General features: G+C 35.8%; 1 protein-coding gene across 7 annotated transcripts in view; it reads right to left on the bottom strand.

The window, feature by feature from the left end:
• Positions 1-1,395: 1,395 nt before the first annotated feature.
• MAP3K7 (mitogen-activated protein kinase kinase kinase 7) overlaps positions 1,396-20,064 on the bottom strand; it is a 51,084-nt gene continuing 32,415 nt past the window's right edge. For 3 of the 7 annotated variants that reach the window (XM_072036179.1, XM_072036181.1, XM_072036183.1), the window contains 5 exons: positions 16,815-16,882; positions 10,393-10,501; positions 7,532-7,593; positions 6,888-7,003; positions 1,396-4,424 (listed from right to left, as the gene is read on the bottom strand). In XM_072036179.1, the coding sequence (XP_071892280.1) occupies positions 4,244-4,424; positions 6,888-7,003; positions 7,532-7,593; positions 10,393-10,501; positions 16,815-16,882 (536 nt within the window). In that variant the 3' untranslated portion in view covers positions 1,396-4,243. Of the gene's footprint in view, positions 4,425-6,887; positions 7,004-7,531; positions 7,594-10,392; positions 10,502-16,814; positions 16,883-17,095; positions 17,840-20,064 lie in introns of those variants that run through there. The other 4 variants (XM_072036180.1, XM_072036182.1, XM_072036184.1 and 1 more) reach the window with 3 other exon arrangements.

Genomic DNA, 20,064 nt, shown 5'->3' with positions numbered 1-20,064 from the left:
ACTCCATTCCACCCCTGTCCAGCTCTGCCTCTGCCAGTGCCTTTTGCTTGATAAGAAGTTAGAAACCTATCCAGCCTTCATGCATCATTCTGCTCCTCTTTCCACCTATTAAAGGCAGCAGTTCCCATAGCTGCCTTTGACTACCACCACTCTCCAAGTTGGAAAGGGGTTAATGGCAAAGCAGGCCTAATGATGTGAACACAAACCCATTTTATCCCTTTAAAGTATCGCAAGTTTTTAGCTACTTAATGAAAAAAAATCATAGCTGTGTGCTTTACATCAATACTTGTTTAGGTTAAAGTCCTGGGATTAGCGGTGATTTTAAAGTATTTTAAGACAGCTTTTTATTACTAATGATAAATTATTTGGTTTAATGAAAGAGCAAAACTGAATTTAAGTATGCCCCCATGACTAGTCAGAGTGCAGGTGTGAAGTCAAAATATTTGTAGCAAATCTGTCAAAGTGCAGTGGGAGATTGGAATTGTCCCTGCAAGCAGAAAAGGGTCACACAGGCACAGAAGATAATCAATGTATGCTCTTACATGCACAAATCTGTATGTATCTGTCTTTATCTTCTTTATCTCTGGAACTTTATCTTCACAGGCAGAAAGCACTGCTCATCTAGTGACATTTTAAAAGTAACTAAAAGGTAACTACAGCAGGCTTACCGGTCTCAGGCTCAGCAGATTTTGGTAATAAAAGTAAATCTATCAATGTGGATTTGATACTTGCAGTTCTCCATACCTATACACATTAGCAGTACGCATAAATGCACATAAACATATACACAGACTAGCTTTTTAATGATTCTCCTCTTCAACCAGTTCAGCACATGGAAACGCATTCTGAGGGGTCAAGTGGGTACCTGTATTGCCCAAGTTGTTCAAAGCAGCTTGAAACAGATCTGAAGCATGATTTTGTCTTCTTCACAGGCAAGGAGACAGTTAACAGGTTGCATCCATCTATGGTATGTCAAAGGAAACTCTTAAACAATAAAAGCCATTATGACTAGAATAGAGAAGTTCCAGGGGAAGGAATTCATCCACACTGAACAAGAGAAGATCGCGCTCATCTTTTTACAGAGCACCAGTATAAAAGATGTGGCATTCTTAAAATATCTCGATATTCGGTCATGACCAAGACTATTCATCCAACACCCTACTTCAGCACACAGGAAGGGAAGAGCTAATAACAGAAGAATTTTCGTTTGGTGGTGGGAACAACTGCATGATGATTATCCCCCAGCCAGTGTGGGATTTCATCAGAGATCAAGGATGTCCTGGCAAGTGTTGGGGCACTATTACATGTTTGTGGAAGTCTCTCAGCTTTTATTAACTAGATTCCTGAAAATGTAATAAAACCCTCCAGCAGAAAGCCACACTGCTCATTCCTGAATCATATGAAATCATTCACCATTTTATATACAAGTTTTGAATTACAATCTTCAACTTCTCATCAGAAAAAAAACACAAATAAGCCTAAAAAAGCATTTTTGGTAGAACTGCACAGTGTACAGAAGCATACTTTCAATTATACAATATCTTACAGAACACATACTTTAACAAAAAGCAGAGCCTGTTACTTTTTCTGAGAAGGCACTGCCCAGACAAAAATTAGATGTTTCACCTCCATTACTAGAGGAACGGCTTTAACTGGACAAAAGAGTACATGAAAAACTTCCTGAACACTCCAGATAGCTTAACAGAAAAATAAAAGTACATTTGTAAACAACTTTCAAACAAGAGCCTTAAGAAAATAATAAGTCACTAGAAAATTAAGCTGTTAAACTCTTAGTTGCCCAAACTGCTATGTTCTACACTTTTTTGATACACAAGTTTTGCCACACAGAACACCTCACTGAAAATTATAGGCAAATAATTAAAAAAAAAAAAAAAAAAGGTGCAATTAAGAAAGAGACAACTTGAAAGCCAAAGGTCAAACTCCAAATTCCCTTTGTAAATAGCAAGAACAGCAATATAACCTAAATAGTGAACAGAGCCAAGTTCAACAGCGGGCCGGTAGCACAGCACTTATTTTACAATCTGAGACCCTTTTTAATCTAAACTCTGAAAACTCATAAACAACTGTTAGAAGTGACGCTTGTATTAGGTACCATAAAGCTAGCACTGCATTCACTTCCATTATTCAGACTTTGCCATAAAGTGACTTTTCATATGCAATGCTGATTTATTTTAAACAAATCTGTTTTATGATGAGGCAAAGCATAAAAACTGTCCTGGGAAATGATTTTGTGTATGTAATTATCAACCAAGCATCTCAAGTCGAGCGTTGGCATTTATGCTGCCCTACTGGATGCTTAAGCATATGTTAAGCAAGCTGCTGAACACGGAGTGTGTCCATTTTGGTAGATGGACAGATGTATGCGAACAGCAATGCTTTGGATAACTTGTGCTATTCCTAATACTACAGTTATTTTCTCCACCAATTACATTTTGCTATAAATATGTGTGCCCTTAAGTTGATCCCAATATCAGTTTCAGCTAACTAATCAAATTATCTGCTAAGGTTTGGGGAATGATAACCCTTCCTTTATTTAAGTAAAAGAGGGAAGCACTTCTTACTCCCAGAAGTTTGCCAACAGTAGATTTATTTTCAAGACAGAATGACACCATTCAGTAAACTGTCAGCCACTTTCGTTGTTCACAGATACGTTCACAAGATGTTTATTATAAGGGGAAGAGAAAAATACTGTGATATTTTTACCATGAATGTTTTCTCCAAGTTCTGTTAATGGGCTCCTACAAATAATTATTCATTTCAAGTACGCAGAAATCAAAGGTCGGGTTACCTCTCCTACTTTGAGGGCTCAGCAGCTATATTTCAATTTTCTATTTTTCCTTTGCAAAAGAATGTTAAAACCCTGCCCATAACTGAGTACACCAGGAGCTTATGTAAGGAATAATTTCTTATTATATTTAGAAATGCCTCATTTCTTTACCAGTTAGGAGTTAACTCATAAACCAAATAATCAATCTGCAACGTAAACGAGTAGTTGTTTTCTCCCATGTAGAAATGGTAAATAATGAGACTGATAATTACATATTCTGCTTGAATTCATTAAATGCAATTCTTCAGTCACAAAGGCAGCAGGCATTCTGAGATGGACTTCAAAGGAAGTATGTTCAGATGAGTGGAGTAACTGAGATTCCTGATGAAGATTGAAGCCATTTCCCTCATTTTCTTAATAGCTTCTGCCATTTCCATACTTAACTCCATTGCATCATTTGATATTTAAAATTAATTTCCCCGAGTCTCTTTCTTCCTATCCAAAACAAAGTTACTTGTATTTATGGCAAATACTTTTGAGGAATTAAGTTGTAAAGAAAAAAATATTCCCGTAAGTGGTATGAAGGGAATACTTACAATCTTGTTTTAATTTGCTTTCTGAGTTTCCTTTTAAGAATGCTTCAGTGACAAAAGCTTTGAAGGTTTAAGACACTTTATCACATTTTTGTTTCCCTCTTTTATACAGGGGATAAATTTTGCGCAGTGAATCACGTTCATAACTTCTGCCCAGTTATAACTAGATGGAACTGCATGACATTCCCCCCAAGAAAGTAAAGAAAATACAGCCTTTTACTTCAAATATTTTATGAATGCAAGGTTACAACAAATATATTAGTCAAAATGCAGGGCTATCAAGCACTGAACCAAGGATGCTGGCATCAGTTTGACTATTATTTTGCATGTGGAAAAAATATACTACTTCTACAGGTAAAAGGCATCACTAACGCATCATGAATTACTCTGGTCAGCCAACATCACCTCTGCAGCTTGGTGCATGTTTATGTCCTGAAAATAATCATCATTATAAATTTGAGATGAGACACTGGAACAAAACCATTCTTAAACAGGAAAGTTTTTGTTTTGCTCTTATCGAGGTAACACCAAAAACTAAAACCAAGATCTTACAATTTTGCAGCCTCTAACACTTGTTAGGCTAGCCTTCACACAAGGAGCATGCATACAGCCACGGTTCTTGCTTTACACTGAGGGCTGTTGGTTAATTCAAGTCACTGTTTTCTCACCTTATCGGGTTAACCTGTTGAACTGGATGTCCACCATAGGAAAATGAAAAAATTAAATGATGTTAAGTGTAGCAGACAAATACAGACCACACCAAGAAGCTTACACTCATGAGTTGTCATAATAAGGGATAATAATAACAATACAAAAATCAGTCTTTTCTGTGCATATTTTTCATTTGAAAGGTCCCAGGAAATCATGATGTGCCTGGCCGTTTCTGTTGCTGATTTCTGATGACCTCTAATTGTTTTTTGCATTGCTGATAGTAAGTTGAGAGACTCTTATTTTCATCTAAGAGCTTTTTATGTTCTTGTACCAGACGAGATGTGTTTTGCTGGTCTTTTTCATCCTGGTCCAGTTCTGCTATTAGTTCTTGTCTACAGTTAAAAAAAAAAAAAAAAAAGTAATCGTCATTTATAGTCTACTTCTATTTGTGTGTAGATGACTTAATGTGCTTCAAATTTTAATTTGATTATCAGTCTGAATTCATGGCTGGTGATATCTTGTGCAAAAAAAAAAAGGTAACAAAAAAAATCTTATTCTTTACTGTATTCCGAGGAGAAATTCTCTTCCAAATCAAATCCACATTTAAACGTTAGAACAGCTGTAAACAATAGACTCAATCTCTACAATTTTCCTTTTTTATAATAGCTTTCAGATGTAATTCTACAGGTCACAGTAGAACATCTAAGAATCTACACGGAAATTTATAAATATTTTAGCTCTTAACTGTATATTCAAAAATTCAGTAGGCAACTTAAAAGGCAAGACAGCAATAATTTAGATAATTTTTTAAGTGAAGTGCTATTTGATCAGGCAGATTATTTTTACTGCTGTTATTTGAGCTAATATTTACAATAAATTCAAAATGCTTTTAGCAATTACTTTTAGAGGAACAAATTCTCTACAATTTTATCTCTTAATTTCTATGAAGCATATTAGTGTTACATAAAACATGAGGTTGCAGTTTTGTTTTTTTCCAGCATACTAATTATTTACAGACAGAGCATTAAAAAACAAAAGCCTAAAACCCAAAACACCTGGAGTTGCCCAAGCAATTCAGTTAATGTTTCATCATGTAAAGTTCAGAGCTGCAGGAACACTAATTTGTGCTTTACATACCCTTACAACCCAACTTCTTGCTAGAGCAGAGTTTGTTTGACTCTTGGAAAAAACACTGCAGTAACTCTGGCAATTTTACACTGAAACACTGTTTTGTAGTTTGAGCTGTATATTTTAAAGCAGTGCAAAACAGACTCAGGCAGATTATTTTTGTAACTGTCATTTCACTTAATTTACGCATTAAGAATTCAATATGTTTTTAAGCAACAATTTTAGATGAACAAATGCACTGATAAACTTGCTAAAAATTATCCTACAAAACTGATGTAGCTAAATAGAATGCAGTTTGTTTTACTATTTGTTTATGAGGTGACAAGAAGGCAAGCTGCCAACAATATTTTAGCAACAAAATAGTAGAGGAGAAAGTTCCTCATGATAATTAATTGTTGCCATATGGTTTGTAATTACAGCTAAAGAAAACTTCATTAGTTCAACCTTTATAGAGTAATTACTACCTCAAACAGCATTAAATACATCAATCACAGTACTATTTTTTTGTTTCAAACCTAAGGGCAATTATGTTCTGACTAAGAAAAAACAACTTGGGAGAAATATATCTATACAGACCTTCCGAAAAAAAAAAAAAGAACAAAGAAAAGGAGGAATCTAAAGGTACGAATTAACAGTTGTGAAACAGGAGATTATTTTTATATAATTTATTGATCTGGAGGGACTATAGAAATAAAAACAAAGTTAAGATCTTCACCCTAGTTTCAGCATCACCTCAACAAGGTCTAAAAATTCTAATCGCACTTGAAGAAATTCTTTTCAAGATGCTACGACAAAATGAATAGATGATGTAAGGTCAATCTTAACGTAGCTTTTTCCCCATTCTGTCTGTTGTTTCTCAAGTAGAAGAGGTTTACACACACATTTGTCTCATTGGCTGTTCCACAAACACTGAGGCCTGCAGTGTCTCAGACTCTGGTGGGTAACAAGCTGTTTCCTTGGTCTAGTATGTGAGTATGTAATGACCTCTCAGAACTGCTCCCCAGCATCAGGAAATAGAAATGAAGAGAAGCAGAACACAACAGAACACATTGCAAACTGAAGTTCTGAATCAGCAATAACTTTGGCCCCAATCCAACACTACATGCAAGCAGTTGCTTCACTTATACGTGTACACAATGTGCACTAGAAATAATCTCTTTCCTCTTACGATAAGAAAGTATGTAGCAGCTTTTATGTATTAGGCGCTAAACCCCTGGTAGAAAACCACAACATGTGTCTTGATAATACTGCTATAAATGTGATTATTAACACAAGTCAGATATAAGATAAAATCTAACTGCCAATAGATAACATTGAGATATTACTCAAAATTCTGTAATGCATTATCCAAATGGTTATCTACAATTTACAATTGGAAGCCTTTTATTGTACAGTGTGTGAAACAGAATTGCAAAGTTCCTCAACATCCCAGGTCTTTCACTTGAAATGACACAAACATTACTACTATGGAATGTATGCAAATGTGCCACACTATTGTAGGGCCTGTCCAGAAGAAAAGTCTTAATATTGCTTAAAACTTAAGTTACAGGCTCTGAATACCTCACCTATGGTGCGTATCTCAGTATCTGTACAAGATTAGGTCTTGAAAAGAACCATGCCCTATGAAATTTTACTTCAGAAAGCCTGAAACAGCAGTCACAGATAACTGACTTAGTGTAAAAGAAGCATAAAGAAAAACAGACAAAGGTTCAAGACATTTCACTTACTTCCTCTGCAACAGCAATGCAATTTCTGTCTGAACTTTCATGTACTCTTGTGCCATTTTGCAGTGCTGTTCAAACACAGCCATAGATTCTTTGGAGTTTGGACATGGTGCTAGAGGCTGAAAATAAATCAGACGTTAAAAACTAATGAACTAATGAAGTCTCTGTGGTGTATTTATAACATCTTTTAAAAAACAGTAGGCTTTTAAAAACAAGTGTTAAACCATGCCTTAGAAAACTTAACTGCACTGATGCCAAAGTTGTCTCAAACTTCCAATCTGCAGTTATTAATCTGACAGTCTCTTTGTCACAAGGATCAAAAATCAATCTAATGTTTAATCACACACACCCCAAATAAAGTGAATGCAACAATTTGATTCAGTAATACTCAAGCAAAAAAAAATCTTATTTTGACAGTCAAACTCAAATTACATTTGGTTTTAGAGATCATGTTTCCCAGGGCTTGTTTTTAATAGCTTGATCAAATCTGAGTCAACCAATCTCAGATTACATAATATATTTTTTTAGCCTTGGTCAAAAGTTAGACTATAAACACTGGTAAGTATGTGGCACTATATTTTGCAGTCCCAAATTCACACATAAGAACGTAATGCAAAACAAACCATCTAATGACACATATTTATTACCTGTAACTGATGATCTAATGTAAGATATGCCATTGGGATGGAGTTATCTGACCCATTGGTCTCTGTAACAACACCAAGAACATTTTAATGCATTTTTAAACACAAATAATTCTATTTTTACAGGATAAAACCGAGAAAACTACATGATTTCACAATACACAATCTGAATGTGAAAAGGCAAATGGAAATAGCAGTGTTCCAATCCCAAGGCAGATGACTCTTTGCTTTTCTGATAAAGTTAAGAACTTCAACATTACGATCTATCACACCAAGAAGAAACAAATATTAAGGTTGTTATCCTACATTTCTAGAAGCCATGTATCCGCATACACATTCTTTAAAATATTATTTTTGTACAGTTTGCTATCGTGTTCTGTTTATTAAAAAAATTGCCATTTCATTCTTGTTTATGAAGGATCAGCCAGCCAGCCATGCATCTAATGATTTTAAAATTAGAAGCTGTGCAAACCGGCTCTGCCAAAATAAAATAAGCACAACCTCCTGCTCAGTTTCAAAACCTACTCCTGGTGAGGATTTTAAGTATCTTCCTCACAACAAGCTCTAGGGCATTTCCTTTGCTCTGTAGAGACACTTTGTGGGTAGCAAGGGACCCAATACCCAATCCATCTTCTGGGCCTGGCTGCTCTCTTCTTACACTTTAATTACTCTGGATTTCTCTAGAGCTTTAATCCACATTTAACATGTTTCTGAATTCTTACAGGTTATATCTTTTGGTAGCCCAGAATCTAGGGATCACAAGGTTACTGTTAAGCTTTAAGAGACAAAGGAGTAAAGACACATTGAGAAACTACTGATTTTATTGCTGCATTATTGCTACTAGAGGATTATATGGAGGAGGGTAGGTGGGAAAAAAAAGGGGCTGCTTACCCATACCCCAAAAGCACCTGCCACAGAGTAGTCGTGGTAGAGAAACTAAGGTGTTGCCCTCAAAGACTATGCTATCTCCAAGAGCAGCTTCAAAAGGAAACAGAAATAAGAGGGTGGGAATGGAGAAAAAGTGGTTAAGTGTATGCTCGTAAGGAAACTGGAAGGTGGTAAAAATAATAAAAATAAACAAAAAAATAAAACCAGAGAGACTTAATCACCACAGTGTCTTAAATCAGAACAATGCCTTCCCTACATTTGATTACTGCCATTTATGGAATACTGCTACAGCAAAGGAATTATTGCAATGTTTCAAATACATCAATACATGCAAAATACTTCAGATCGCATTCCTCAGCTTTCGGCTGTGTCACAGAACTGTAATTTTTCCTGTGATTGATCAGATTTGGCTGTGTCCTCATTTTAACATTTTGCCCAATTAACTTAATAATGTACTTTCTTTTACAGAAAACTAAAATTATTTATCTGTTCAGAAATGCAAATGGCCCTTTGTTAACGGACTGCATAAACCTAATAAGAAAAAAATATACGTGTGGTATATTCTGTATTTACCTGAGTATAAGGTGAGGGACTTCTGAGAACAAGAAAGCCACCATAGTAATGGACCTGACTTTAGCTCTAGTGGTGTGCTGCATCTAAGGCCAGAGATTTAGGACAAACTGCCTTTGCACTGGCATAAGATCAGCAGCTTTCAGTTCCCAATGAATTATCTATTTAACTAATGGACAAGAGCTTGCTTCTGTGTGAAGCAGCAATTCCCCTAAGTGCTCACTGCCTAAATAAACTTGAAATCCAAGATTCACAAGAGAAGGAAGGCTGTGGCAGAGGGCATGGGCTTTGGGAATTTGTGTGTTACTAGGCATAGAGTGTGATTATGCGAAGTGACAATGGACAGAAAGAAGAAAGCACAGAAGCAAGGAATAAGAGTATGCTGCCCTACCCTCCTGCTAAAGCAGGGCAAAAAAAAAAGTACACATCTTACTTTCAGAATCACCTTGTATTTGGTAAAATACCAGTACACATATATATGGATATATATATGCTGGCACAAAATCAGTCCATATGTGAGTTTCCATTTTGCAGTTGGTTACAGAAAAAGAATGACAGAATCTGATCAGTTAAAGACGAAATGGATTACAAGCAAAAGATTTCAGAATTTAAGGCACTATGAAATACCAACTTGAGATTAAGTCTAAGAGTACCGTATACATTCTGGTAATGAAAATGTAATTCTTATGTTCTAAAAAGGAATTTGTGGGGATCCATTATTTATATGCAGTCCAGTAGCGGTCCATTTCATAATGGTGTGCATTATGACTTTTAAGACTGAATTCAGCTATTAAATTACGTTTACTCAATCATAATTTGTAACAGAACAGTGATGCTTTTAGAAGTATCTTAGTATCTTAGAAGTATTTTAGTAGAAGTATTTACATTTCTGTAGACACACGTTTATATGTTTAAGACCAGTAACTTTGTGTGCACATACACATTCAGCATAAGCAAAATTACAACACGCAGATAAAGAATTAATGTATGCCAGCTGATACTCACCTAAGTAGCACTTCATTCCAGAAATCAGGGCAATGAAAGCTTTATCTGTGCATTCATAATACAAATGCACGACACTAAAATGCCACAAGATGTCTACTTCCTTCCCTCTCCAATGAGGCTTTACAGACAAAAACTGGTGCTCTCTTAAATAGTAGCAGCACTGCACACATACAACACCTTGTGACAAACAAAACTCTTACAAGCTTAGGTAACTTCACATTACCAATATGAAACGTTTTTAAAGCCACTGTTGGAAACAAAGCAATGATGTAATGATTTAACCTAACCAGCATTAAAATGGGATGACACTTTGCCTCATTTTCTCTATATCTAGGTACATACCCTATCAAATATTTACTTATTTTTGAATGTAAAAGGTTAACTAATGAACAAAGGATTACCTGCATCATCAGGTGTCCATGGATTACGAGTTGGCTTTTCAGAGGTTGGTCCCGAGGTAGTGATCATTCTCACACTAGGACTAGATGATCTACTGCTGTTTCTACTCTCCTGAAAAGATACAGCAAAACAGAATGACAAGGAAAGTTAACATTTTTTTTTTCCCAAAATGTTCATTTTACAAAACAGTATTAAAATGAAAAAAACAATGTGACAAAACCGATATTCCTCCCAAATACTCCCTGCAAACTTTTCTTCCTGAAAGCTTTCCAGATAGCTTTATAAACCTTGTATGCATTGCAGCAATTTCATCCCCATCTTTACTTCATCTTTGCTATAGAAAAAGAAATGGATATAATTCTGCTATTCAGCATAATAAAAAGCACTGTTGAACAATGCATTCAAGATCTTTATATAAAAAGCACAATACTACACACCTACACACCTAGTAATTTTCACAATACTGTTCAATGCAATCTATCAGCTCCATAAAATAAGGAAGGAATAATGTTTTATTTCTGATATTTAGCCAATGAATGGAACTACATTCACCAAAAAGAATACACCTTACTAACTGCACTAGACTGCATTGTATTAATCTACAGTTTTTATTGTGGTTATGTTAAGTCGGAGGTTATACAATCCATCCTCAGAAAACATGAAGAGGTATTTTAACAAAACAATCAATTAGAACACTCAATTAACTGATTAAAATGAGGAAATTAAAAAATGTGGAAATTATCACTCAAAGCAAATTGAAAACTAAAACAAAATTCTGCAGGAACCTCCTTTACACTGAAGGAGTACTTTACTACTTAAATCCTTTTCCTTATCAAAGCACAGAAGATCTAATACTGACTTCATTATTCCATCTAGCTTCTGTTTCAGAATACTTATTTACAATATAAATTATTGTATGCCATACATCTTCTCACAGACATAAAAGTAACACAGTAAAGGACTTAAAAGTATAGACCCCACCATGTTTTACAGGAAAAAAAGTCAAAAGAAAAGATGCTATTCAAAAGACAATTATTTTCAATACGGGGTGCTTTCTATGAAATTATTAGCTAAATGTCCCCATTTTTTTTAAAAAAAGAAACACTCAAATATACATTACCTGGAAGCAGTATTTCTTTATGACCCTGATTTCCAAATATCGTATCTTAATTTAATTTTAAAAGCCAGGATTTCAGTCAAGCATCAATCCAAAGAGTAGTAAGATCCTACACACTGAAATACCCATTATTTCAACTGCATTACAATACGTTTCTCCGGTAATTGCTTCAGTTTAAGAGGCTAGGAAAACACACTATTAGACTGCACACACGAGACCTATAACAGTAAATGCCCATACTTTCTAAAATGAAACATCTTTAAAACAGCAATAATTTAAGTCTACTGGGTAAAACAGGGAAGTCAGAAACATGGCTCAATTATTACCTTCTCAGAGCTTTAAAAATTGTTTAAAATGCAAACCTTATTTTGCAGCAGTTAACGCTGTCCCTGTGCCAACACTGAACGCTTCAGTCTTGCTTGCTTATGCAATGGAAAAATGTTTCCAAACAAAGTACAGAGCTTTAGTACCAATAGTTATTAAAAATGATTTTTTTTTGAAGTTCCCTTACATATTTGTTTAAGCTATCTATGTTTCTTAAATGATTTCAGTCTTCACATGCTGAGGAAACTCATATGTGAGTGCTTTCTGCCTTATCAAGGGAAATACATTCATAAATACAAAGTGACATGAAACTCTGTAAGAACAAAGAAATTGCCAAACTGGGACTGAAATTTATCCATTAGCCTTGTATTCCTTCTTTGACAGAGCCACTGCAAGCAACATGAAGAGGAGTAGCTTCATTTATTTTATTGACCATTTTATGTTAGTAGCCAGGAAGTGTTGTAGAAATAATTCAACAGGATGATATTATCAGGATGACCACATCAGATATTTTGAAAAATCTTTTGTGTTGAAGTCTTTGTTGACATTATGAAGGTTTAAGTGGCCTAGCTTACTGTTTACTGTCAGTGTGCTGAGATATGAATGATAAATAAACATCAGAAGATAGAGCAAGCATTTTTAATGGGGTGTAAGTCCTTAAAGCAAAAAGATCTGTTGAGTATATAGTTGGCAGCAAGGGGGTTCCAAGAAACGCTCTAGCTAGGGTAACTTAGGGTAACTCTAGCAAACCATGCTATACAGGGTTGCTTGCTGTACCAGATTGCTTTGGTCCATCAGCACAGTAAAACCACTTCTGTGATAACACTGTTTAGATGAAATCACTAGAGACAGAAGTGAAGGATTCCTATCTGGGGCACATTTTAAAAGCATCACAAAATCCAAGGGAAGTTCCCCAAACTGAATAGTTGTTAGATTACTGCGGTTGGGTGTGCTGAGAGAGATAACGTCAGCTCTCCTGGTGGTGCACTAGACCACAGCCACCTTCCCTGACAACAGCCTTGCTGACAGGTAAGCCAGTGACCGCTTTTCAGCAACCAGTTTCTGTCATCCCTTCATGGATATCTTGCCATTTTTGCCTCCTCCAGGTATCACAGTATGAAAAACATACTTTTTGTAAGGTTACTCTCAAATCGTCTTTGCCAGGTGGCCAAACTCGCACTGTGTTCTTAGCTTCTTAGTTTCCATTTCTCAAAGGCTTAGCATCTTGGAAAGCTGACGTGCTCTAAGGAATAACCCCCCTTCTCAGAACAGCACAATTTTTTCTGTGTTTAATTTAAACAGGCAAACAAATTTAAAAAAAACTAAATCAGTGGTACCAGCCCTTTCTCCTCATCATCTGCGGATTCTGTCTCCCTATGAAAGGGGAGGAAGAAAAGTGCCTCTGTGACCAATTGCACAATCTCATGGGCAGAATGATTCATCTGTATGGTTTCAGATCCCATGAATTCTCACACTTAACTTGCATGCGGGCATGCATACTCAAACCTTGCCTCTCAACTGTTCGATACAGTACACGCTTTTCTTTAACACATTCATTTTTTCCACTTCAAAGTAAACTGAAAGTAGAGAGGCCCAGTGACAGTTAAACAACATTAAAAAGAAGTATTTCTGCTATTATGATGGCATTGTAAAGGATGATATATACCGATATGACCCAATAAAAACAGGTAGACGAGGACATGGATATCTTACTGATATCTTATTGCATAATCTTTAATGATTATGTCAAATAAATTTCTAAATCTACCTGTGTAAAATGCCAAATTTTGCAATGAAGACTCAATCGTGTATAAATAGCAGATTCGTTGTGTTCAATCTAGCCTCCCAAAGCTTTTTATGGCTGCAGCTCAGAGTCTGCACATCTATTTCTGTGTTACACAGATGTTTAGGTAAGAGCAGTACTGGTAATGGACAGGCACCGCATAAATCCTAAGGGGTTTTTAAAGTGCATGTACAGGCAAATGGAAAGGCAGAGGAATCAAGTCAGTGGAGAAAAAAAGATTACATGCAAACATGAGTGGACCATCACAATACATGTACAGAAACAAATGGGAATGGACATCTGACTGTGAGAAGATTACACCAGCACTGCTCGTGTCACTTGGAGTTGAGTCTAAGGTCAGCCAGTACTAGAGCAAAAGACTTTCATCAAGTCCTGTGAAGAACAGGGCTTAATACATGTGATCTCAACAGCGAGCCCCTCCAGCAGCTGGTCCAACGACTGAAAACCTTCGGTGTAGTATATTTTCCTACCTAAGCTCTCAATTTAAAAGGGTAAGCTGAGTACTAAAATCAACTGCAAAGCATTGCTACTGTCTGCTGATTTTGGTAGCATCAGTAAGACCATTACTAGAAAATGTCTTAAGTCTGTGAACACACACACACACACACAAGTATTCATCACCATACAAATCCCACAAAGAATTCTTCTGGCACTACACAGAAAGAACAATCAGAAAACTCACAAGGTTAGATTAGAACAGACCAGAAGCTAGGCAGGGAGTCCTCGTCTACCCTTGTCAGGCAAGCACCAGAAACTCTGGTATATTTGTTATTAAGTACACTGTTTTCCTCCACCTTAACAAAAAATCCACTCCAAGGTGGAAAAACCCTCCTGATATGAACAAAGCAAAAAACATCACAATCATTTTCTATTGACATGTTGGCAATTTCCAGAAAAAAAGATAAGTTTATTAAGATTTCTGATCAGCCTTACAGTGTTCTCAGTCAAATGGTTTTAAATCCTTGTCATAATAAAAAAGCAGCGCTACAGCAAAATTTTGAGCAGGACAAGGACTTAAAAGGCCTGGGTGCGGGAGTGGAAGCACACAGTGCTGTGGCAGCTCAATGAAGGCTACGCCAAAGGGTGGGTGTAAGAGAGAATGGAATGCAGGGAAGAAGGATGTTTGCAATGAAGAGAGGGAGGGGGAAAGGGATTTTCATGTTAGAAAGGATAACCTATATATGGTATGGTGCATATGGGGAGATGCTATAAACTGACCAGAGCTACACTAGTTACAGATGTGTTTTCTGCTTTGGCTTGTAGACTGCTTATACACATCGCAGTTCAAGATTTTAATAAGAATTCAAGGCAGCGAAGTCCAAAGCTATAGAAACCTAAAAAGAATACTTTTAGGTCTTCTGCTCAAACTACATTGTGCTTGTTTTCTTGTTTCCCAAATGAATATTAATATGCATATCTATGTATATTAGAAGTTAGAAAAGGCTGCTGAAACCAGTGCTTTCCCTTCTCACACCAGAAAAAGGTGAAAATGTATTATGCACTGTCCATATATTATGCACTGTCCATATAAATAAATTTCTTCCAAAGTGCATTTTTCTTGCCTGTTAAAATTTCATGTTTTCCATGCCTTATCATAACATTTTCAAGAAGTGTAAAATAAAAGAAGGTAATTTTAATTCTTCCATTTATATTTCCAATATACACGCTATCAGAAGGAAGAAAGCAAAATCTGATTCTGGTACTTCTATAGACCCTCATCAGAAACTGAGGAAGTAAACAAAACTTTTTTGTACCCTCCTGGCCACAAGGGCAATTTAGCTAGAACAGCTACACAAGCAGTAGAATAGCTTTCAAAGAAACGTTTTAAAAAAGCTACTAGTATTTGAAGTAAACCGGAAATTCTATGTTTTCAAATATTAACCATTCATTAAAATTAACAAAACAAAAAACCTTAAACAAAAATTATAATTAAAAACATTCATACACCAAATCAGTGCAATTTGGTATAAATGTTGTACTATCATTTCATTTTTTCCCCCCAAGTCTTCCATAATTTTTGTTTTACTGTTAACCAAATAGGCTAATCAATTTCTTTACTAAATTTTGCAGATTCATTTATTTCTAGAACACCTGATTTCTCTGAAGATATTAAAATGTATTTAAGAGTCATTCTATTATTTTCTAATAGATTCAAATTCTATCTTAGTAAATTAGTAGTAAATTCTACTAATAATATCTGGGTGATTTATGAGGTTTCTGCGGCTTTCACAGTCTACAGAATTAAAGAAGGATCAAATGTTGATCGCCCTTAAAGTTGATCACCCCTAAAGTTACCACCTATTTTAGATTATTGCAGTATGTTGTTTAATATGGAAACTTGATTAACCTGATGAACATGTTAAGCTCCCATTTTCCCAACATACAAACAATAATAGGAACATCAAAATTGCTAATTCACACTAGCGATGAGGTATCCTTTCTGAATTACTGAAACAGACACGGTAGCAATTAAAACACAAAATGAACACATCTGAATGAAGCATCAGCTGTACTTTTCTCATTTAAGATGTTCTTAGTATATTTTCACTTATATATAGTATAACACTGTCTGTTACCATGGCATTTACAATACCAGATATGAAATTATAAAATGTCTTATTGAGACAGTTATGTTAAAAAAAAAAAAAAAAACACACCAAAAAACGGTGTGATAACACCTTCCTATAGAACTTTCACAAGAAATGGAAAGATACTAGTCCGAGTTACTGGTTGGTGCTCGGAGATTCATTAAAAAATATGCTTATAATATTAATGAACTTTTTTTTTTTAAATATTTATGCAAAAAGTGAGTCTAATGTATGTATAACTGCTTCAGGCAATCGTTAAGTAGTTATTTCAGTTGTTTTCTACATAAAAAGAGGTAAAGGCTTTCCTGTATAGCATCTGCCCTGAGTCAAATTGAGTAGTACACATGAACTATTTGTACATAAAAAATGATAAATACTGTATGAGCTATATCGAAATCACTGGTCATCTAGAGCTCATTCATAGATCACCCTCGTGGTATCGGATTTAAATGCAATAAATGGCACTGCATTCTGTCAAGCTTCCACATGATTTCTACAGAAGTATCGAAGGTAGAGATTTCCAGACCAGTTTCCCTGTACAGACACAGCACCAACTTCACTGAAAGATAAAGAAGAGATGAGAGACATTACCTGACTGGACTCTGTTCCAGCAACAGTAAGATCTTGAATGGATCTGCGCCTCTGCTGTCCGTTTCCTGCTGGGAAAAAAAACAACAAAACAAAAACAAAACAGTGAAATCTATTCAGAACAAAATAAGAAGGGTGCGACTGTTGCAGAGGAGCTTGGAATTTGTACAAATCCACAGAGAGAAAGGGAGAGAGGGGGAGAGAGAGACAGCTGCAGAATTTTAACTCAAAACATGCTGGCCTGTCAACAAAAAGTATCCCCCCAATACAATAACCACTCCTACCACATGAATTGCTGCTGCACGCCACTCCACCATCTTCTGTCACATGTATTTGAACAGGCTTAGGACTCGGGGCAGGAGCTGATGACGACATCTATTTCGAGTGCGTTACGTTATGGGGATTTCTAAAAGCTAGACTGCGAAGATAACACGCTGCCAGCTTTAACCTGTTGCTCTTTGGTATGCTCAAGTAACATAGCAAGGACTTCTGCCTGTGTTTTGGTTCCCTCGCTAAAACCAAGAAGCAAATGTGCTTCCTTCTGGGCAAACTGAAAGCTCTTTCTCTCCTTCAGAGAAAGGAAACTATGCCCTATTCTCATGCTCTGAAAAGTGTGAAAAGGGGACTGGTTCAGCTAAATCACATCTTGCTATCAACCTCCTGAGCACAATGCTGTAATCTTTTCCTCTTCTCCTTCCACCTGTTAGCAATTATCTACTTGTGACAGCTACATAAAACAGTTTAAATTTTAACACTGACACTCAATCAAAGGCATTTCCAGGAAACAAAGTCTCCTTAAAAATAAAAGAGATTATGCAACGGAATCTCCCTAACTACTTTGATTTTTATTACTGTGATTGTTTATATTGTCTCTTGAGAGCAGGTCAGCTGTCCAAAAGGAAACACCAAAACGTCCTGAGTAACAGCTGACAATGCTCAAAATTCTTGGTCTTAGATCTGCATTACGTAACTTTTCTACTAGAGGGTAGCATCTCAAACATGTACTACAGCAGTGGCAGCCCCTAACCCATCAACCACGCACTCTGCAGCCAACCCAATTCACTCAAAGTCCTCTAACAGGGTCTATTTTTTTTTAAACCTTTTAGATATTTATTCAACATCATTTCAGTGTTACTTCACAGCCTATCTTAAGTATTTTGATTCGCAACGGTTACAACAAAAATGTAAGACTATCTATGCAATATGAATCAATACATTTAAGGTATCAATTTAATAATTCATAAATCACTGTTAATAATTCTTAAATATAGGTACTATCACATGTAGGAACACATTACCACAAAGCAGCCATACCAAATTGTCAGTGTCACTTCACCAATTTATAATGACATTTTAGAATATAAAATTTCTAAGAAATACTATGAGAAACAAACTTACTAGAAAAATCAAGAATTCCAGAAAAAGGAGTATATTCTTTACCCTGACTACAAATGAATTTTAATTGCAACTTTTTTTGAGGTCTTGACCTTTTGCTTCTGAAATTCAAAGACAGTCTATACTTACCTAAGCATCAATGATTATATTATGTTTAATACTTTACCATGAAGATACTAGGGATGAAGTGAATGACAAATCCATGTCAAATTTTTGAACTTGTTCACTTGTAGTGAACTTTTTCCACTAGCTGACCATTTAGAAACATGTTTATTAATTTTATAGAATTAGGTACTGTAGATAGTTCATCTGGCTGGCACAGCTGATCTCAATACTCAAGATACGGATGATCCACCCACCCATGACTGACACAAAATTATGTGCACGTTTCATTCAACAACACTGTTCTAAAATTAGCTCAGCTGAAATAAGCTTGCAAAAATATCTGAAATTCTCATTTCAGATTAGCAACATTTGTGAATTTAAAGAACCCCACACATGTGTTGCTGAAACATTAGATCATGGCTGCCAAAAAGTTAAAATAATCAGGGTGGGGTGAAAGAAAAGAAAATGCTTTGGGATGGGGAGGGGGAAAGGGGCCAAAACTACCGTGTTGCAATAAATGAATACCTTTAAATGAAATATCTCCAAGTTAGTAGCATGAGGGAAGAGCAAGCTCTACTAGGCAATGCCATTTTAATTAGTGTAACTACTGCAGACATCTGGCAAATAGCTTAGACAAAGCAGAAACAGACTACAAATCAACAAATACTTATTGCTCCAGATTCACGATAAATTCAGTTGAAGAGTACACTATGTAACATACAGTTTTTATTTGAAATTATCACTTCTCTATGCGTTCCTTTCTCAATTTTAATCTTTTACCTCTACATTCATTTAAAACTCCTAATTTTTCCTCATTATAAAAACTATTTTGTAAATGTGCAGAAGCTAATATGATGTACCACCTCAGTATTTTAACAGTTTACAGGACTTTAAGACTAGAAATCAATGAGCACTCAATTACACATCTGTTTTGAGAGCTTTAGTGAAAAAGCTCCAAACGCCTCATCACCACCTGAAATGTTGAAAGACCTTAATTTAATTATTTATACTTAAAGAGAAATTGATCTAAACAATGATATGGCCATTCGTGGTTCAAGCGATTACTGTAACATAGCTCTAGAAGTTCCAAACAGTACCTGGGGATTTATGCTTTCAGGTTTTCTTAATATGCATAGCTTGCAGATGAGAGCTACAATTATTGGAATATCCAAGTTTAATAACTTATGGATATATCAACTAAGAGGGCAAAATGAAAGTGAAAAAACTGAGGGGAGTAAGAACAGGGAAGAGGAAAGAGCAAAATAATGCTCAGAGGAAAGTAGCATTAATTGCTGAATTACCAAGTAGTCAACAAAATCAAAAGAAAATAAAGCAATCATTATATCCTCAAGTTAGTTTCATGCCACAAAGCATTTCATGTAAAAAGTAATTTAAAAATTGTTCACAACAAAAGATTTGCATTGGTAAAGTATACATTCTCTTCTCATTTCCTTTGTTCTATCTGCATTTTCCCGTTTCTTCCTCCACTCCCCCCTCCTTTCCTCTATTTCATCTTCCTCATTTTCACTTCACTCCATCTTCTCTTCCATCAGCTTACTCCCTCCTACCCACCTCACGATACTCATTAGCCTCTCCTTACCAACATATTTCCTTGGCCTCAAAAAAAAGTTTCACACACTGTTGTTTGTTTTCTGAAATATAATTCAAAACATACAAAAAATTTCTAGCACGAGCTGCTCCACATACTCCAGCGAAACCAATTACAGCTTCCTGCTAAGGCTTTTGATCATCC

The sequence above is a fragment of the Anas platyrhynchos genome, chromosome 3, assembly GCF_047663525.1.
Source record: "Anas platyrhynchos isolate ZD024472 breed Pekin duck chromosome 3, IASCAAS_PekinDuck_T2T, whole genome shotgun sequence".
NCBI classification, from domain to species: Eukaryota; Metazoa; Chordata; class Aves; order Anseriformes; family Anatidae; genus Anas; species Anas platyrhynchos.
Note: the sequence above shows the minus strand (reverse complement) of the source record. Positions and strands in the feature narration are given on the sequence as shown.